Genomic DNA, 21,467 nt, shown 5'->3' with positions numbered 1-21,467 from the left:
ATGTGGGGGTAATGAAAAATATGGCAACAGTAAAAGGTTATGTATACCTATTTTATTTTTCTATATACCAAGACTTATTTAAATATTTCTCAGGCAAAAAGGCTTTGAAAGTGGAAAAAGTTTAAGAAGCCTTGATCGAGATGACAAAAGACATTTTTAAAAATCAAGATAATTCTAGATACCCAGAAATTTGGAATCATGGAGGCAAGCCATTAATATATGTGACTGTTTCAGGTTTCTTCCGGGTCCTTGTTAGTATTTGGGTAGACATAAACTTTAAGCAGTAAGAATTGTATTGTACAAGCAACAGTGAGACATCAAAGTGGGAAGGTAACCTCATGATTCTTTAACCTGGAAGGGTACTTATCAACTTTAACATTCAAAATAGAATTAGCTAAAATCAAATTTTTCTATTAAAAGTCTCAATTATCCTAACCAATGAAGTATAAATAGCCATCATAACATTAACCATATTTAATAACAACACAGACCACAAATGTACAGTTCCTTAACCCACTCGTCTTGGTATCTACTAATATAGCACACTCAAAGTATGTGACAAAGTAATCATCCAATGGAAATCAATTAATTTAGATGGCTAATATATAAAATCTAGGCAAAAAAACCCCACTCCCTCCAATACTCCCCATGTCACAATTCCTTTTCCCTTCATAGCAAGTTATTTCTGCCAGAATGATGAAAATCCTGAAAACACACTGCTCTCTAATTAATTTTCCTTCTGAAGATATAGCCAAATTATATAGCTATATAGCATTACCATGTTGTATGTACATGTGTAATGTATGATAAATACTGTGCAAGAGCCTAGTAGTACCTTTGAAATGTTTGAAATCAATAAATTAGCAGAACATTCCCAAATCCTGAATCACACACCCAAGTAGCAACACTAGCTCCCTTCTGTCTTTAATTATCTTCAGATCCCCCCAGTACAGAAAAGAAACCACTCAATCCCACTGTTGAGTTCCCTTACCCACTTAGCCAGACTTCCCATATGGGATAATCTACATCTACTGCCTCATTCTAAAACCCCAGCCAGAATTCTGGCTACTCTCCTCTGAAACTACTCTTTCCTATGTTCTTTGTAAATCTCAAAGTGCTGGAGAAATGGGCACTATTATTATTTCCTAAAATTACTTCTTGCTACAGAAAAGGAGAGAAGGCTGGGGAGGAACTGGGAAAGCCAGTGGTCAGTATATGAGGGTACAAAACTCCTGGACAAAGGGCAGATATAGACGTGGGGAGGGGAGGGGGGAGGGGCGGCCCCCCCCTATGGTGTAGAAGGTAGACAGAGCCCAGGAAGTTAGGTAGGAGAACAAAGACAAAACCTGGCTACCTCAAAAGTTTGCCTACTTTTCCCTTTCTACTTCACCTCCCTCCTAGAATCCAAGGCATTTGTCATTTAATTCATTAGATTCCTGGTTCCAAAAACCAACCAACCAACCGTGGTGAAACTGTAAAGATTTGGAGGGGAGGGGGAAAGGGGAGGAAGAGGTCACTGATTTTCAAAGGCACACCAGAGGCATATAATGCTTGGTGGAAACCTTGGCTAGAGTGAAATCTGTAGCCATAGAGTGTAGCAAAGCTAAATGTTCTACACAAGAATTGAAACTATGCCTAATTAGCTAATTACTTGAACTAGCTGAGCTAACTATTCATTATTGTGTACCTACATGAATAAATGAACTGAATGGGAAGTCTTTTAGCTCTAAATCTAGGCAATTTCTAAGAGCTTTTTTAAGATTCTCTTCTCTCTCAACACAAAAGCTTCCTTTTAAGAAGATTAAGCATTCAATAGGGCATGATGCTATTTATACTCTTCATACTTCCATTAGGCCAGTTGAAAAGAGCTCTAATTTTCTACATCTTATAAAGGAGTAAAGGTGATAATTTGATTCATTACACTAAATGTAAAATGATTAACTGATGGCTAATGAATGGGCATATTGGTGGAGTCAATCAGCCAGTCAACAAGCATTTTTATTAACCATCTACTATATGCCAGGTGCTAGGGGTACAAGAAAAGAAAAAAGGCAGTCCCTGATGTCAAAGAACTCATAGTTTAATGGGGAAGAAAACATGCAAACAACTATGTATATACAGTATAAATTGGAGATATCAACAGAGGGAATACCCTAGCATTAAGAAGGATTGGGAAGGTGGGCTTTTAGCTAGGATTTGCAGGCAAGGAAGGAGGAAGGGAACAAACATTTATTAAGTACCTACTACATGCCACACACTGTTCTGGGTGCTTTACAGATATTGTATCATTTAATCATTTTAACAACTCTATGAGGGAGGTGCTATTATGACTCTTATTTTACAGATGAGGAAACTTGAGGTAAACAGAGGTTAAGTAACTTATCCAGGAATATACAGCTAGCAAGTGTCTGAAGCTGGCTTTGAAATCAGGTCTTCCTACCTCCAGGCTCAGTACTCTATCCATTAAACCACTTGAAGGAAGCTATAGAAGCTAGGACATGAAGATGAAGAGGGAAAGAATTCCAGCCATGGGAAAGAGACAGTGAAAATGCCTGGAGTAGTGGAAATATATCAACCTTGACGTTCTTGGGGAGCCCAGGTATATCACAGATGCCCAATAAAGCTCTCTAAAGCTAGCTTCACTCACACTGGCACCCTTCACTCACCGTGTTCTTAAAGAGGGGGCTACTACCATCTTTTTATAACTTCAAGTTCCTACAATTCACTTGAGTGTGGGAGAAATACACTCCTACTACTTGCCACTGTAGTTTCTAGTCCCCTTTGGTGCACTTGCTGTTTACGTAAAATCAGAGGCCATGACCCCATTAATTCTTAAACAAAGAACATTTACTAAATGATAGGGTTTTTGCCTTATGTTTTTTTCAAGAATAATAACATTTATTCAAAAGAAGGCAAAAGCAGAGATAATGAAAATATAAAAATAGTGCACTTCATAAACCTGGGTCACACTCTTCCACCAAAGCATAAAAGGTCCATGGGGAAGAGTGGATACACTCTTCTAGATATATAACCAAGGGGTATGTGAGTTCAGAAACCCATGTACCAAGGGAAACTCACAAATCTGCACTCTAGACCTCAAGGTCCTTAGTTCCATCAGGAGCGATCTATACCAAACAAAGCCATTTCTTTTCTGCTTTTTCAAGCAGATGAAGAAGGAATGAGCTCTTAACTCACATCCTTTAATAGGGTGCTGAAAAAAAGTGTTATGCTCTTTCACTGACAGTTCCTTTAAGCAAAGAATCTACAAATAGCAGGGGATTGTGTTTTGTCTAATCAGTTCTAAGACTCTCACAGCAAAGAAAATAAAAAGCCTGTCTTTCCACCACCACCCCCCCCCATGTTTCTTTCTCAAACTAGAGGTGAATAGAAGACAATTCAGTCACACCTGAGAGATTTTCCCTCTCAGGCCACTGATGGAAATGGATAGCAGCATGTCCCTAGTAGCCCTTCACTCAGCAACAGAATTCAACACTCTTCTCCTGTGAGCTCCCAGAACATATTCTAGCATTTTCCCAGCCAATCAGCAAAGGATTACCTCTCTTCCAAATCAGAAGACTTGCTTCAAAGTAGGTGAAGAATCAGCTATCTCAGCTAGAAGCCTTCTATGTCTTTTATAGCCAGTTTTTTTTGACTCCTCCTGTGCTTAGCTGATATTCCTATTTATTCTGTCTTTTATTGTAGCTTCTTCTCAAAGCCTTTTTTTCTGGCTTCTTATATCTTTCATAATTCATATCAGAGCTTCCTAGTTGTCAATGATTCATTTTTATTTAATGAGGTAAAACTCAAAAAGTACTACCTTTCTCTCAAGTATGAATTAAAGTCTCTAAATAATTTCCCCCATAGTCCCCAGTTATTTGATTTATAATTTCTCAGTTACAAACTTCAAAGTGCTAAAAATAATCACATGCAAATGACTTGATGGACTACAATACCCTGTAGCCATGTTACCTCAGAAATGACTCTGTCTTTAAGCATGTTCTCAAATTATATTTGTATGAGAGCCAGTTCTTTATTTGGTTCTCAGAAACTAGATAGTGTCTCTCAACATTTAATCTAAGAGACTGTATTTCTTAATAAGCAAATTATTTTTTTTCAGTTTTCCTTACATTCTGGATTTTTTTGGGTTTTCTTTACACTAATGCTATTTCTTTTCCTCTTCCAATAACTAAATTTCACATATAAAAGAAGCAGTATTTTTCATCTGTCATAAATGAAACAAGAAGAAAGAAGGAAGTTGCAGCTAAATGGAAGTACTCCTTGAAGAATCAAAGAAAGAACTGGCAGAATGGTTTTTACCATACAACTAGAGGCTTCAGGAAATATCAGAGAATATTTGGTCAGCATACATTGCAATGATAAATATTTCAAAAAGACCATCTCAAAGGTAATTGCAATTTATACAAGAGCATCAGTTGCTTAGTTAGAATAATATGACAGAGAAATTCTATGAAGAACTTAATAAGACCTTCCAAATCAAATCAACATAAGCTCTAATACTTAGTTACTTCAATGCAAAGTTGGAAAAAGGTAAAAATGGAAAGAAAAAATGGGGGAAATGGTCAAGAAAAAAGAAGTAAGAGAGGCCAGAGAATTGAAATATTATACAGAAATCTTTAGTCTAAATATCATGAATACTTTCTTAAAAAATAAAAGAACTAGTAGGCACTAGACATGATGAGCATCAAATAACAATATAAAGAATAAATCTCTTACATTTTAAAAGACCGGAAGAGATTTGTTATTAACATAGGAATAATCCTGGAGTCAGCCGTATGTCCATATATAGTCAGACCATAGACTGACTTGTCAGACCTAAGATCATAATTTGTATTTACAAAAATAACAATAATAGAAACATATAGTACAAAATTAAAATCATTTAATCTGAATTGAAATTATTGAAAAACAAAAATGGACAACAGAAAGGACATCAACATTGACCATACTAATTTTATCCATAATTTTAATTCATGTAAATTAATTTTTACAACAGCAAAATGAAAAGAGATCAGAAAATACCTTAGTTAGAAAAGAGTAGACACATGCTACATGGAAGGAGATGGCTTGCCAAAGACCATACTAAGTTAGAATATTAACTTATCTAAAATCTTAGTCAGAAGGGTGACACATGATTATGAACAGTATCAAGTAATAAAACTGAAAGAAGGAAGAACGGTCTTAATAGCAAACACCAAAAAAGAAGCTTCAAAAATTAACTTGAATCAACTCAGCAAAGCTTATGAAGTAATCATGTAGCCAAACAAATTGCCCCACCCAATAGATACTTCTGCCCCCAACATATTTGTATATAAAGAATAAGAAGCCTTTACCTCTTTCACACTGGGGACCTGTGAAACCATATGTACAAGCACAGCGATTGGGCGCCACACATCTACCTCCATTAAGACAACCACTCTCACAGACAGCTGTAATGAAGGGAGGAAAAAAAGAAATAAACATTAGATGCCATCAAAATGTCATTCTTAATTTTTGGTGGGGCAATGACTTGCCCAGGGTAAGTAGCTAGTAAGTGTCAAGTATCTGAGGTCGGATTTGAACTCAGGTCCTCCTGTATCCAGAGCCAGTGCTTTATTCACTGCGCCACCTAGCTGCGCCCCCCCCCCAGATATATTTTTAAACATTTATTTTATAATCCAAGTGGTTCAACAGATAATGCAATAACCTTCTACATACAATGTGTCTACATGCAATGTACATTTCCTAGCAATGCTTTCAGGTATGAATTGAAAACAGTGATGTATAAAATACTTCTCTTTTTGTAATAGGTGGGTTTCTGAAAGTTGCATGGAAAGAAATTTTGTGAATTGAATAATTTTCTCATTGATGTATACTCATTCCAGAAGTTTTTACAGAAAGAACACAGGTTCTTATGGAAAAGAAATTTGTCCCATTCCCTGCCAGGTATAGTATTTGAAAAGATATTCAAAATATCCCAGTGGATCTGTACTCTCATCAAATTGGTTATCTGTTCTGATGATGCAGATCAGAACTCAGATGAGTCTGCCTATCCTGTGGCAACTCTTCTCCAGGTCATCCCAAATGTTTGCCCCCAGGGAATTCATTTAACATGGAAGGGAATGAGTTCTCAAAGGTTATGCAAGAGAACCAGGAGAACTTTGTACACAGTATCAACAACATTATGTGTTGATCAACTGTGATAGACTTAATTCTTCTCAGCAATACAATGGTACAAGATAGTTCCAAAGGACTCATGATGGAAAAGGCTCTCCAAATCCAGAAGAAAAAAAAAAGAACTGTGGAATACAGATGCATATTGAACCATACTATTTCTTTTGGTTTTGGTGCTGTTGCTTTTCTTTTTTTAAGGCTTTTCCTTTTTGCTCTGATTCTTCTCTTATAACATGACTAATGCAGAAATGTGTTTAATGTTATTGTACATATATAATTTATATTCGATTACTTTCTGTCTTGGGGAGTGGGGAAGGAGGGGAGGGAGGGAAAAAATTTGAAACTAGAAATCTTATAAATACAAATGTTGAAAACTACCTATACATGTAACTGGAAAATAATAAAATACTTTCATAATTTAAAAAAAGGTTATGCCAGAGCACAGATTCTGGCTGGTTACCATGTTGGAGGAGCTTTGAGTATTCCTGGGAACTGTTTACTAATCAACTAATAGGTAATACACAGAAGCCCATTCCCTGTAGGTGACTACCTGGAGATGATTTTTTTTTCTTGACTGCCTACTTAAGAAGACAAAGCACATTAAATCACATAGCTAAATGAACACAATACCTTTTCTAATAAAACATTACCATTCATTAAATAAAACTGACTTAAAGGATTTTGTGATTTCATCAATGGGGCCATTAATACAAAGCATAACTCCACTATAATTTAATGGTTGTTGAGGCTTGCTATGAACAAAAAAAATTATCCACCCTTCAGTCATCCTTTCTCAATGGAGCTAGACTGATCCTTAGACAACATTCTGCATTATTCTGTGAGACACTATTCAAAAACACAGAAGTATACACTACTAGAAAGTGCAGGGACTTATAATGAAAAGAAGGAAGCTTCAACTTACAGGGAGGAACTTTTTTTGAGTTTCACCAAAAAAAAAAAAGTACTATTTGCTTTGAACAACTCTTCCTTCAGAAAAATTTCCTATAGCTGTATTTTCTATTTATTGTCCTTTTCAAACACCTTTATCATAAGGAGCATTGTAGGGATTTTAGAAATGCTTTTTCACTCATTCAGTCCATCAAATAAAACATTAAGTGCCAACCATATGCCAGGCACTGTGCTAAACACTACAAATACAAAAATGAGATAGGGCTCTCAAAGAGCTTACACTCTAGTGGCTGTAGGAAAGGGCAAAAGTAAAGGGAAATTCTTATATACAAGGCATCCCAAAAGTCTTTATATAGTTTTAAGCTTTAGTAGCTTAAATTCAAATTAAATTAAATATTAACATTAGATTAAATTTAAAATTAAGTGTTATTGCTTAAAAATACATAAAGACTTTGGGAATACACTGATTTAGCTTATTCAGAGACTTTCTATGGAATTATGAGAATGACACCATTTCCATGGGCCATAGTTTTCTCCTCTAAAGTGTAGGAGTTAGACTAAATGATTTTTAAGGTTCCTTCTGTTCCTAAGTATAAGACTTTCATTTTCTATGAGCCCACCCAAACTGCAAACTAGGCTACTATCAGCTGCAATAAGAAAGAAAGTAGTCACTACTGGGCCTGATGGTGGGATGTTCCTTCCCTAAACTGAGATAGATCCAAATTGCCTCCAGGTTTGTTGGCTTCCTTAGCAAGCAGGATGACCAGCACAAAGATAAAAGTCACACAAGACCAAAATTAAAATACCATGGAAGAGGGTTTAGAGAAGCTAGATCCTTGGAAAGAGAAGTATACTTAAGAACAACAAAACCAGGGAGGAGACCATCCAAAAGAGTGTGGCCACCACTGGGGGTTCTTTCAAAGGGACATGTTGCATCACCTAAAGTGTAAGATGAGTCAGAGGTGTAATTAATTTAAATGCACTTAAAGAAATGTATAAATATCAAAGCGTACTAAGTAAAGTTGACCCATAGTTCACATTCCATCTTCAAACTAATGGATGATAAACCCCCAAAATGAAGTCAGAAATGTTATTTCATCATTGAAGTTAGCTGGTTAAATACATCTAAAGATTACAGGAAGTCTGGTAGCAAATTAAGTCCCTAATAATTTAGTGTTGCCTGAATTTTAACAGTGGAACTAGAAAACATTCATACACACATTTAACTTAAGAGCTGACAAGGTCCTTGCAGACCATCTAATCTAACAATCCATTTTACAGGTGAAGAAACTAAGGGCCACTGAAGTTAAGCATAGTTCTATCCCCCCTGGCTTCCTTCAAGCTCCAACTAAAATTCTACTTTCTAAAGAAGCCTTTCCCAATCTCTCTTAATGCTAGTTCCTTCCTTCTGTGATTATCTGCAATTTGTCGTGTATATAGGTTGTTTGTAAATAGTTGTTTGCCTGTTCTCTCCCCTTTCAGACTGTGAGCACTTTGCAAGTAGAAACTCCCTTTAGTCTTTCTTTGTATCCCCAGTGATTAGCAGTATCTGGCACATAGTAGGCACTCAATAAATGTCCACTGACTAACACTGATTTTCTCAAGGTCATGAAGAAAGTCAATGGCTAAGCTGCTACTGGAATCTAGTTTTTCAGCAATGCTTAATGGTTTTTACAAATATTTCCCAAATCACCAGAGCTTATCTTATTGACACCCAAAACAAACTTTATTAACCATATATAGCCAAATGGTACTTAGAAACAAGATTCTCATGAGTTTAATCACACAAATGTAAAATTACTTACGTTGTCCACAATGGGTTCCTGTGTATCCTTTCTGGCACAAACAGTGATCATCGCTACAGCTACCTCCATTCATACATCGGATGTTACAGTGTTGTACTTGAAAAAAAAAAGGGACAGTAATTTTTCACAACTTAGTTAAGCATTCTGGGTAGCTCATTAAAGATGTTCAGTAAGTAATTTCTCAAGAAGGAAAGGGTATCTATCGGTATTCCCATTCTTGTTACATTCAGAAAAAGATTGAAGATGCAAAACACAATTTAGCATGATTCATATTCCACCAATAAGGCATGGCTTTCACATTTCTAAGAGATTTTTAATTTTTATTAAATAATAACAATTCATTCTTATCTGCTGAAAACAGTTTTCTAAAGAGAACACTGAATGCCTAGGGAATAAACAATAAAGACAGTATCTACATTCAGTCACAGGAAGGTCTGAGTAGTTCCTCTGATTCTCATTAAATGATTTCCCTGACTAATGAAGGATAACTGGCCACTAAGATGTCATTCCTGAAGCATAGATCATAGGCAGTAACAAACAAAAAAAAGTCTATCATGAGCAGCCAGGAGGGCATGGGCTAATTTTCAAAAATAATCTTCTACCAGTTAAGTGGGTTATGGAACATTGTGATCTCAGTAGAATTACAACAGCAAATGATCTAAAGGACAATGGAGAGAGAGAAGGTAGGAATGAGTATATGTTGTAACATCACTAATGATTATTTATGTGAGGAAACTGGTAGAAAAGATATCATCTAAATAATAATATTAATAGCTAACATTCATAGAGCTCTTATTATGTTCCAAGCTCTGTGCTAAGCACTTTATGGTCATTATCTCATTTGATCCTCACAACAACCCTGGAAGGTAAGCATAATTATTATCCTCATTTTACAGATGAGAAAACAGAGGCTGAGGGTGGTTAAATGACTTGGCCATGGCTAGTAAATATCTAAGACCAGACTTGAACTCAGGTCTTCCTGTCTCCAAGGTTCACACTCAGTCCACTGCACCACGTAGCTACCCTAAGTTTTCTACTTAGAAAACTAGATACTACTTAGAATAGGATCAAAAAGGGAGGCAGGACAGATATGTAGCAAATCTGAGAAACAACAGATGAATGGCCAAAGTGTTATACTGATATCCAGGAAATGGTGCAGGAGAAGGTCTCCAGTGTGTTTTGAAGCAGATCTTCTAGGCAAGATTTATATATTAAAAACAGCCAAAATCAAAACACAATACAGAGAGACAACAATCTCATAGAATGAGAAAGCATGTGAAGGAAACACTCATGCTAATAAGATGACAGACCCATAAAAGAATTTATGCAAAACCCTTTAAAAAGCTTTAGACTCAAATAGATAATTGATAAAAACTGAACAGAAATTCCAAGACACTATGGAGAAATCAAAGAGAAATTGGAAAGTTTTTAACAGAAAGAGTGCTTGTTTAATATCAGCATCAACCAACCCTTAAAGCTAGTTCCTTATTCCAAATTTTATTTAGACTAAAGTGTGGTAGGCAGCATGCTGAACCTGAAGTCAGGAAAATCTATTTTTCAAATCCCTCTGTTGCCACTTTCTAACTAAATTAATCATAATCCCAGAAATTAAGTCTTACCGGGATTGGGATACCCCTGGTGATATCAAAATAGACATACTGAGAGACATTTCACTTAACTTTTATAGACTCCTTTACCCCAAGAGACATACGGCTTTTATATGACAGGATAATCTTCACTTGGACCCCTATTTGTGAAGAAAAGCCTGTAGGATCCTATCATCAGGACAGCAAATATAAACTTTTTTTAACCACATTGCATTTATCAATTATGATACAAGAAAATTTGGGATTTTGCTTTGTTACCCCACAAGTCAAAAGTAATACATCTTCAGGGTTATGTTGGTACTATAGTGGAAACAGTCAGTTTTGGTGTCATAGCACCAAGGTTAAAATCCTGACTTTGCTACTTACTACCTTGGATAAGTCACAACCTATCTGAGCATGACCTTCCTTAGTTTTAAAATGATATTGTCTCTAAGGTAACTTTCAACTCTTAAAACCTACAATCCATTGATCCTGAGAGCTAGTTAACAAGGCACCTTTAAAACAAAACAAAACAAAACAAAAGCAAAGAAGTTGGGGGGCGGGGTTTCTGCTTATTCACCAAGTCATGCATTATTCAAAAGATAAGGGAACAAACTGGCATAAGAAAGCCCTCGAAAGATTGACACCAAAAAGGAAAAATTCTATCCACAATCTGTGTAGACACAAACTTAACTACAATGATCCACTAAACTGTCACATCTGGCCAGGTGCAAAGGGGCCTGGTGTACTGCCAGGCCTTCTCTCAGAAAGAGAAAAATGCTTAAACACAGGCATTCTTACTTTTCAATACCACTGGAAAGTAGCTCTGAGTGCCAAATCGAATGGTCTTTTTTCAATCCCTATGCTTCTTGACCTTCTGGCCCCATGCCACCATTGACTCCCTTCCCCTCCAGGATATTCTCTTTTCTCTGGGTTTTCTGACATACTCTTCTGGGTATCCCTTGTACCAATCTGACTGTTTTTTCTCTTTCTCTGTGACTAGATATCATCCACAGCCCATCCCCCCCCCTCAAATGTGGGTATTCCCTGATGCTCCATCATCATCATCTTCATCATCTTCTTCTATCTCTGTGTCTCTCTCTGTCTCTGTCTCTGTCTCTGTTTTTGTCTCTGTCTCTGTCTCTGTCTCTCTCTCCCTCTCCCTCTCCCTCTCTTTCTCTCTCTCCCCCTCTCTCTCTCTCTTCTCTCTGCAGAGGGAGTCACACATCTATATGTCCAGCCCCAGCTTCTCAACTGAGCTCCACTCCCATATCACCAATTGCCAGCTAGACATTTCTAGCTAAAAGTCCAAGAGACATCTCAAACCTAACAGGTCCAAAATAGAATTCATTATCTTTTTTTCCCCAGATCCCACCCCTCTTCCCAACTTAGGGCATCACCATTCTTTCAATCTCCCAGGAGTGTAACCTAAGAATTACCCTCCTCTCCTCATTATACATTATTCCCCTTCCTGCACATTATGCCAAACCCAGATCTAACCAAACTGGCTCTCCTTCTGTTCTTCAAACCTAGTATTCTATCTCTTCCTTCTCTATGTCTCTGCACTGGCTGTCCACTGTGACTGGAATATACTCCTTCCCCACCTCTGCCTTACATAAGCCCTTGCTTCATTTTCTTCAAGATGCAAATCAAGGATCACATTCTACACATCAACTTCTTTTATCCTCCAAACTAGTACTGCCTTCTCACCCTGACTATCTTGTATTTATTCTATATATGTTTATTCTGTAACACCTGGCACACAATGAGTACTTAATAAATGATTGACTAGATGACTACATATATGCATGCTATCTCTATACAATGCAAGATCTTGAGAGTAAAGACTACTTCATTATTGTGTTAAGGCTAAAATTCTAGCTAAACTGTCTAAAATATCTAATGAGTGGTCGCCAATAAATTATAAGCTTTAGCAAGAGTTAGACTTTTAAGCATTTATTAAGGAGAATAAGAATTTGGTAAAGAGAGAGAAAAAGGCCTAAATTCCTAGCTATTAAAGGGAGAGCACATTTCTAGCTCCGCTCTCCACCAGAGTCCAAAGGAAAGAGAGCGCGAGACTGAGCGCCAGTCTCTTCCTTCCTCCTCCCACTAGTCCCGCGTCACTTCCTGACTCCTGGTCTTGCCCTCAAAGACCTTCCCTTCATGGGCAGAACTCTTCTACAGTTAGTATCCAGCAGGTGGCGTTATTCCAATCGTTACAGTCCCCCCTGTTGTTCCTCAAGAAACAAAATGTTTCCTTGACGGAACAGTAAAAAGAATATAATAACTATTGCTAGCTAATAATATGTGAACAACAATATAGAAAAGGAAGAGAGGAAAGTTTTGTCCAGAGGGGCGATTTTTTTTTTTGTCCTCATGAACCGACGCTTTGACATTAGTCTTGCAAAGGGAGGGCCTCTGCAGAGAGTACATGTTACAGATGGTGTATATTATAACAGAAAGAGAAAAAAAACAACAAAAACAACAAATCAAAACTGTTCATTTAAAGTCTCTGAAAGTCTTTTCTTAGATGTCCTCTAGGTGTAGTCGTGGAATGGAAGTCTTTTCAGGGGTTGATGTGTGGATGCTGGTAATCAGCCAGGAAAATTTCCTACAAAATTGAGCTTAACACAACTTTAAAATAGCTTTGTCAATAATCAAATCCAACAATGAAAGTTCTCAAAAACATGTCTAAGGGAATTCAGAATCTTAGTTGTTACACATGAAACATATAATAAAACAAAAATTGAACCATTCTTTAAAATTATAATATTACTATAGTCCCCCCTTATGGAGGGTAATTGAGAAGACAATTGCTGCAATATTAATTAATAAAAATAATTTTTATCTTTGTTTTATCACTTTTTGCATCATCTGCCTAATTATCCTCATGCCATTATGAGAAATTAAAAAATCTAATATAATTGGTAACAGGTGTCAAGGCCAAATTCAACACTGTATTTATCATGACACCTGAGATAATTATGGGGGTTACCATAAAAGAACAGAGAAATGATGGGATATGAGCATTCCCACACTTGAGCAATATGTACTGCCCATACAGTATGCCAGGCTTAAAATAGGTGGATGGAATATATGTCCATGCCACCGAACATATTGGAAGAAACTGAGTCAGACTTAATCAGATGCATGGGACTGAGATGTCCATGGCATCAGGCATATAGGAGGGAGCATGGAAGCCAGGTGTAGAAGTGAGATGGGTGGGATGAATACTTCCAGCCATCTGTACAATATTGTGGGGAAAAATAAAATAAAATATTAAACCAAGAGAATCCAACCTCAACATTTGTCAAAAGCCGTTCCCTCGGCCATACCTTGACTTCATGCATGTCTCCCCTCATGTGACAGTTCAGTGTCTGCTCTTGCGTGTATTCCTCTTGTGATTGGATGGCATCTTGGCCAACTGGCATCTGATAACTCAGAATAAAGGCAATTAATGTCTTAAATGATAAGTTCCCATAATCCAAGTCTCATATGTATTTAAAAATTGAGGATAATAAATGATTGCAAAAAATGTGAATACATCTTGACTCAGAACACAATATATAATTATGCAACAATTTCAAATAATACCCCTTTTTTAAAAACTTAGTATACAATTACTTTTGTGAAAAATCTGAATATATTTAAATACAAGTTAAAGCATAACAGAATCTCAAAGAACTTTTTTTTTTTTGAAAAAAGAAAACTTTTACAAATGTTCCCCTCTTTTTTTTTTTTTTGGGGATATGCTTATCAAAAATAATACTTCTAGAATCAATTTACACTTGCCATGGCAACCAATTTGCCAGGGAAATGCTTTAAAGAGTTTGATCAAATAATCAGTTGAGAAAAAATAACAAAAACAAACAACTCAGAACATGGGAGCACAATACTCCTAGAATTAACATTGTATTATGAAATCAAAACCATCTTGCAATGTTTCAAAATTAGATAGACAAATGAATAGAAGAAAATACACATGGAACAATAAAATACAGTGAAATTCAAACTAAGGAAATCTAAATGAATATGAACTTAATATCAATAAGAGTATTATAAAATATAAACTTGATCACATGACTATAAAAAGCTTTTACAAATATTCTCCTTGTTTTAAAAACTAAGTATAAAACACAATCTCAAAAGCATGAAAATCTCTATGAAAATAAACCCATACCATTAATTTCAAAATGTAGATGTAATAGCATAGAAATCCTATGTAACCTCTGAACTGACATTAATACTCTGAGTGAATTCAGAACACTTCTGATTTCGATATCTAAAATCCCCAACACTCATATCAATACCTTGCTGCTTACTTCTACATTTCTCTAAAATATATACCCTTCCATGGCAAAAGAAGCAGAGTCTTGAACTATGTTGATGGTTGTCATTCTTATTCAGCTTAAGTTTTTCTTCTTTAACCCCTCTATATTGTCTGTCAGTCTTTTCACCATACAAATGCTTTATAAGATTACTAATTAAAGACAAAAGCAGGTTAGCAAAATTATGAACAAAACGAGCATATCTGGAATTTAAAGGGTTTTCTAAGGTTGTCTCAGAAGCACAGCCAGGCTGGGGAAGGACTGAGCCTGAAGCTGCAAATGTAGTTACAGAAAGTTGAGCATGCGCATCAGATCTCTGGACTTCCCAGGCAGGGGAAGCAATGGGCTTGGCCATAGGAGGAGTAGAGGGTGGGGTCTGGAGAGGAGGGGAGGGACCAGAGCAATTTGAATCAGACTTGATTTTGAACTCAGGCCTGGATTCCTCTTCCCCCACTTTGCCTCCAGGTGCTAGGGGATTAAAAGCTTCTAGAGGGTGGGTCATTGCCTCCAGGCATGCAAAATTAAAGCAACAATTAGTGTTAGAACTGGGAAAAGCTGCGGGAATCTCTTCAGGTTTCTCTGAAAAAGCATGGTTGGGAGAGGGAGAGATATTTCCTTGTGTGAGTAAGTTGCTGGCTCTTTTAACAAAAATAAAAAGAAAAATAGAAAATCCACAAAAACAAAGCATTAACATGATCTTATCCCCCATTTGTCTGGTTAAACAGACTAAAATCAAAAATAGGGTAATTAGGGAGTTTAAAAGGTCCATTCGAAAAAATTTAAAGGAAAACACAGCCAGTACGCCAGTACTTAGCAGTTAAAGGGAGAGGGAGGGGAAATTTCTTACCCAACCAGAAGATCAGAAGACTGAAGTTTAGCTTTCCTCTTCGTGGTCAGCCATCTGTTAAGGCTAAAATTCTAGCTAAACTGTCTAAAATATCTAATGAGTGGTCGCCAATAAATTATAAGCTTTAGCAAGAGTTAGACTTTTAAGCATTTATTAAGGAGAATAAGAATTTGGTAAAGAGAGAGAAAAAGGCCTAAATTCCTAGCTATTAAAGGGAGAGCACATTTCTAGCTCCGCTCTCCACCAGAGTCCAAAGGAAAGAGAGCGCGAGACTGAGCGCCAGTCTCTTCCTTCCTCCTCCCACTAGTCCCGCGTCACTTCCTGACTCCTGGTCTTGCCCTCAAAGACCTTCCCTTCATGGGCAGAACTCTTCTACAGTTAGTATCCAGCAGGTGGCGTTATTCCAATCGTTACAATTGTATCTTTGTATTACCAGACCCTTACCCAATGTCTGGCACAGAGTAGGTACTTAATAAATGCTGTTGATTAACTGACATAGAAAAATGGAACAGTGGTCAAGAAAAGGCTATAAGCTTTAAGGAAGAATATAGAAACCAGTCCACTGCTTCCTTAAGAAAATGCACATTCCCTAGCATGCAAAGAGTTAAGCAAATAACACAGAACTCAAGAAATGATCTGTCATCTTAAACTCTGAAGATTATTTAGCTGATTTAAAAATAATCTGTCTATTGTTGTCTTTTAATTCCACTAACTAATGCTATTTGAAGTTGAAGTCAAAGATGGTGCTGAAAGACACAGTCTAAGAAATCTTGAGTTGCACTCTGAGTGTGGACATGATCCTAAGTCACAATAGGAGGTACTGAATCATTTTCTACCTCAGTTTCTCCATGTATAAAGTAAATTACTCATTCCTTCTTTTCATAACACTATTATGGAGCTCAACCCCCCTGGGAAAGTGATTTAAACATATTATTAAATTTAGGCTGCTAAAATTATATTAAAATTCCTCAACCCAAAATACCTCTTAAATATGAAAATGTGTACAAGTATACAAGAATAATGATTTGGTGAAAAGGTTGGACGCTCTCCTAAGTAGGTCAGGAAAAGGTGTATAGTTACTTTAAATTTGTAGTTAAACTTAGCTTCATACAATCTTAGAAAAACAGAGGGGATTAGGAAAAGCATAGGAAATGATGTCATCTGTCAAGCAGCATAGGAACTTAAAACCACAAACTGATTTCAATTAAAGTAAGTCATGCCAAGAGCTAATTTCCATTCCCACATGAGCACCAAAGCCATTTAACTACTTTGAGATAAAAAGGCTAACAGTAGTTAAATAGTGATTTTTACATTATTTGTTCAAGTTGAAGACAGAATAGATTCATTCTCTTTTTCTTGAGAATAAAAGTTACCTTTAAATGTAATTCTAGCGCACCAGAGAAGTTTCCATGAGATGATTTTTACTTCTTTTGTAGAGAAAATACTGCTTTATCTTCTTAAAAAATAAAACTACTCTCTAAGTATGGTGTGACATGAAGTAACTATTATTCCAATGATCCACATAAATCAATGAACTCTTTCCCCTTGCACTGTATAGTGCAATACAGTATAAGATCTTAGTTACCCACTCTGTTACATATACAATGGCAACTGGAGGTTTTGGATTGGCTTCAAGACTTGGAACTGTGGAAAGCCAACATTTCAATTTCAATGTTTTCTCTTGTTTAACAAAGAGTGAGGTCTCTCTGGCTTTTCATGAGGGAGCAAAGAAGCAATACCAGGCAGTGTAGAAAGTGAACAACCAAGTTCGTAGCAGAAGTAGGAAACAGTTAAAAAGAATACATGTGTGATTTGATTTCATTTTGGACACACTCCTGCAATTGATCCACACCCTAAATTTACACTGATTTGAACAAGAGTTCCAGATGCAGTGCAATTATAGAACCAGGCCCTAAGTCTGTCGAAACAGCTGACCTAAAATTAATACCCTAAAACATGGGCTGAGCTTGGATTCATATATAAGGATTCTATTTACTTCATTGGAACCTCCACATACTCCAAGTCAGAATACATCCCTAAACTCAACTCACATTAAGGTTTTGCCAGAAATGGAAAATGCCAAGAAATTCAAAGTTAGCAATCAAAACTTCAGTATGTACAGACAGTCTCCAACTTATAAATGTGTTGTGTTCCAAAAGTTCATTTGTAAGTCAGTTGTTTGGAACCTGAAACGCCTTAGGGGGTGGGGGCCTGGGTGAGAAACAAGCAGGGTCTGTGGCAATGAGGAGAAAGGGAAGAATGGATGCTGTTAGGTGGGGCAACATCAGGAGGGAGATTGCCTTGTTACTAGTAATGGATGTCTTAAGTGGCCAATCCATGAGGCTGTTGTTCAGTTGTTTGAGTCATGTTTGACTCTTCAGTGACCCCATTTGGGGGTTTCTTAGCAAAGATACTACAGTGGTTTGCCATTCCCTTCTCCAGCTCATTTTACAAATGAGGAAACTGAGGCAAGCAGGGTTAAATGTCTTGCTCAGGGTCATACAACTAGTAAGTGTCTGAGACAAGATTCAAACTCACAAAGACAAGTAAGTTTTCCTTGACCCAAGGTCCCATCACTCTATTATCCACTGTGCCACCTGGCTGTCCTAATCCATGAGAAACCTAGTCCAGAGTAAGGTTGCCTCTAGAAAGTGCTGTGACAAATAACCTAAAAGGGCTTAAGGTAATATGGTTCAGAGTGTTTTCACCAACACAACATACAGCCAGCAGTTTGCTACAACCCAAATGTAGTTCTATGTTCATTCAGGAAGGCTGAAGTCAATGTCACAAGAAAAACAAGAAATTTTCTTTAGGAACAATTCCTAATGAACGTTAAACAACTAAGTTTAAGAAAGACAGGGATTGCAGCTGGACCTGTGATTTCACTGGTCTAGGGAATTCCTCAGTGAAGAAACTCCCTCTACCAACATGCAACTTAGTTGTTATTGTTGTTGTTGTTACCTTCTCTACAACTGTGTGTTAGAGAGTTGCCAAGACAACTGAAAGTGACTTGCCCAAGGTCACATAGCCAGATTGTGTCAGGGGTACAACTTAAATCTGGGTGTTCCAAGTCTTCAAGGCCAGATCTCCATCCACTCCATCATATTCTATTCTGAATAAAAACCTTAAGGAGAACAAAGTTGTTTTTTTTTTTAAGTGAGCAATCTGAGGGAAGAAGAGAAATGCACGGGTGCTATTTGTGTGTCTGTAGTTCAAATAAAGGCTTTCTTTGGGCTGACCTGAGACTTGTCATTAGCTTGGCAGGCACAGAGCTGGCTGAAGGAACATTAGGAGCAATTTGCAAATAAGCATATGTGTTCCTGGCATGTTGAGTTTAATGTAAGCCCTAGGAAAACCACAGACAGACAAATTAAACAGCTAGACTAAGTCACTACATGGCTCCGCTGAACACCTGAGACAACAGTTCTCCAGGGGCAGAAGTCACTACAGGATAAAAACCATTTTCATTTGGACAAGACACTTGGGGGACCAAATGAGAGGAGACCAAGTTCCAATAAGGATGAATTCATATAAATGTTCTGTGCTGTCTAGAGCATCTTTTAAAAAAAGAAAGAAAGAAAGAAAGAAAGAAAAAGAAAAAGGGTGGAGAAGGTCCAGAGAGATGGACAATCTAAATGACCTGGAGGAAGAAAAGTCTTATTTATTCATGAGGATAGAATTTTAAAATGTGGACTCCCCAGCCTGTCTTCGTCCAAGGTTGAGAAAATTATACTACCCATTCCTGTCTGCCAATCTAAACCTTGCAGACTCAGATCAAGACTGACCTTTTCTATAAAGCTTTTCCTGATTAACCCCAGCCACAAGGAACGCCACCAAACTCCACATTCCCTCTAAAATTTGCACCACACTATCTTCCACTTACAAGTGTAGAATTACTCTCCATTTTCCTCAAGGGTAGGAATCACATCTTCTACTCCTATTTAAATCTCCATCAGTCCTGCCTGACATGGTGCTGGGAATGGAGAAGTACTCAAAGGTCTTATTGATTTAAATCCAATCAAATTGAAAGTGATAAAAGTTTATAAAATGGTAGAACACGAGGACAGGGTGAAAGGTGGCTTGGCAAAACCCAGAATATTAAGAGATATTCCTTGAAACCCAGAAAAGGTATTGAGTACTAATAAAAGGAAGCATCATTTGATATAACTTGTGGGATTTGTTTACCCTCTGGAGGTGGTAAAGACAGAAAATACAAATAAATACAGGAAGAGTTTGGATGAACTCGTGGCTTTCAGAACACAAATATGACCTCCAGAATCTCCCAAATGAATCTTTCCCCAATGTAAGGGGGTAAAATTCTAGCTATACTATCTAAAATCTAATGAGTGGTCGCCAATAAATTATAAGCTTTAGCAAGAGCATTTAAGTGTTTAAGTATTTATTAAAGAGCATTAGGATCAGAGAGAAAGGTAAAAATCTAACTATTTCTAAGATACCCCATCATCCAACCCACTATGGTGAGGTCAGGAACCAAAAGAGGAAGAACCCCTCCACCAGCATCCGCTTCCTACTTTGTGTCCTCCTCCCAGAAATGGGAGGCTCCTCAAGTTGATTGGCTGGTAGCTTTGATAGACAGTACCCATGAGCAAACATCACTTCCTGATGCCAAGGAATTGACCACATGGCTTGCCCTCAGACACTTTCTCCTCATGGCGGAGCTTTCCTACAGTAGCTTTCCAGCAGGTGGCGTCATTCCAATCATTACACCAATTCACAACTATCATCCATGTACCAAGAACACTGGCTCCTTATTCTTTTTGTGTGTGTGTGTGTGAAGCAATTAGGGTTAAGTGACTTGCCTAGGGTCACACAGCTAGTAATTGTTAAGTGTCTGAGGCCGGATTTGAACTCAGGTCCTCCTGAATCCAGGGCCAGTGTTCTATCCACTGTACCACCTAGCTGCCCCTCCCTTATTTATTCTTACTAATAATCTATCTTCAAGTGCCTGTAAGTCTTTTGCCTTGGGAGGCAATCCAGCATGAGGCTCTCATCGTGTATTTTTTTTTTAATCAGTCATCTATAAGTTTCCTATTCTTCACTGCCTCACTGGGATTTTCTGGGATCTCTTCCTAATGGGAAGCCTCATTGATATAAGAGGACACAATTATTATCAGCTAAGAGGTGGCTCTTCTCTAAGGGCCTCTTAAGAACCCTCTCTGAACATCTGAATATCTTCCTTTTCCAAACTTCTCCACTTCTCAGCAGCCTCAAGGCTGCCAGCTACAATTGGATCTCTTCTACAATGATCCTTAAAACCATATTAATTAACTTCCATGACTCTTGGGTTCTGCCACCCATGAAACTTTGAGGAATAACATGATTTCACTAGTGCTGGTACTCTTTTCCAAAGGCAGCCCACATATGACCCACACATTTTCATCCTATATAAGTATTAGTCATATTTTCCCATAAATCCTCTACAAAAGTTATACTTAGCATTGTGGGAATCTTCTTATTCTCTTCTATCTTGGGGAATACAAGAATACCACCCAGGCTAGCTATCTGGTTTGTTTCATTTTTTTCATGTAACTGGTTCTTCTTTTCATATATATAGTCTTGATGGTTTATTCAATATTACTTTTTTAAAAGTTTTGTTAGTATCTTTTTGTTCTTATATTACATCCATTTCCAGAGACACTACTAATTCTCCTACACCCCTAAAGGGCCCTTCTTTGGAACAAAGAAATCAGTTAAGTAAAACCAACCAACAGAGGAATCAAGTCTGATATTCACAACATTTTTCATATCCTACCCTTTCTCCCTACTCACAGGCTACCACCCATAGTTCAGGCACCCATCA

General features: G+C 37.3%; 1 protein-coding gene across 1 annotated transcript in view; it reads right to left on the bottom strand.

Moving 5' to 3' along the window:
* FBN1 (fibrillin 1) overlaps positions 1 to 21,467 on the bottom strand; it is a 301,977-nt gene that overhangs the window by 234,847 nt on the left and 45,663 nt on the right. The window contains 2 exon segments of the mRNA XM_043980479.1: positions 5,352 to 5,447; positions 8,886 to 8,981. Coding sequence (XP_043836414.1) covers positions 5,352 to 5,447; positions 8,886 to 8,981 — 192 coding nt within the window.

This window comes from Dromiciops gliroides, chromosome 2 (assembly GCF_019393635.1).
Source record: "Dromiciops gliroides isolate mDroGli1 chromosome 2, mDroGli1.pri, whole genome shotgun sequence".
NCBI classification, from domain to species: domain Eukaryota; kingdom Metazoa; phylum Chordata; class Mammalia; order Microbiotheria; family Microbiotheriidae; genus Dromiciops; species Dromiciops gliroides.
The sequence above is the reverse complement of the archived record's forward strand: the minus strand, read 5'-3'. Positions and strand labels throughout refer to the sequence as shown.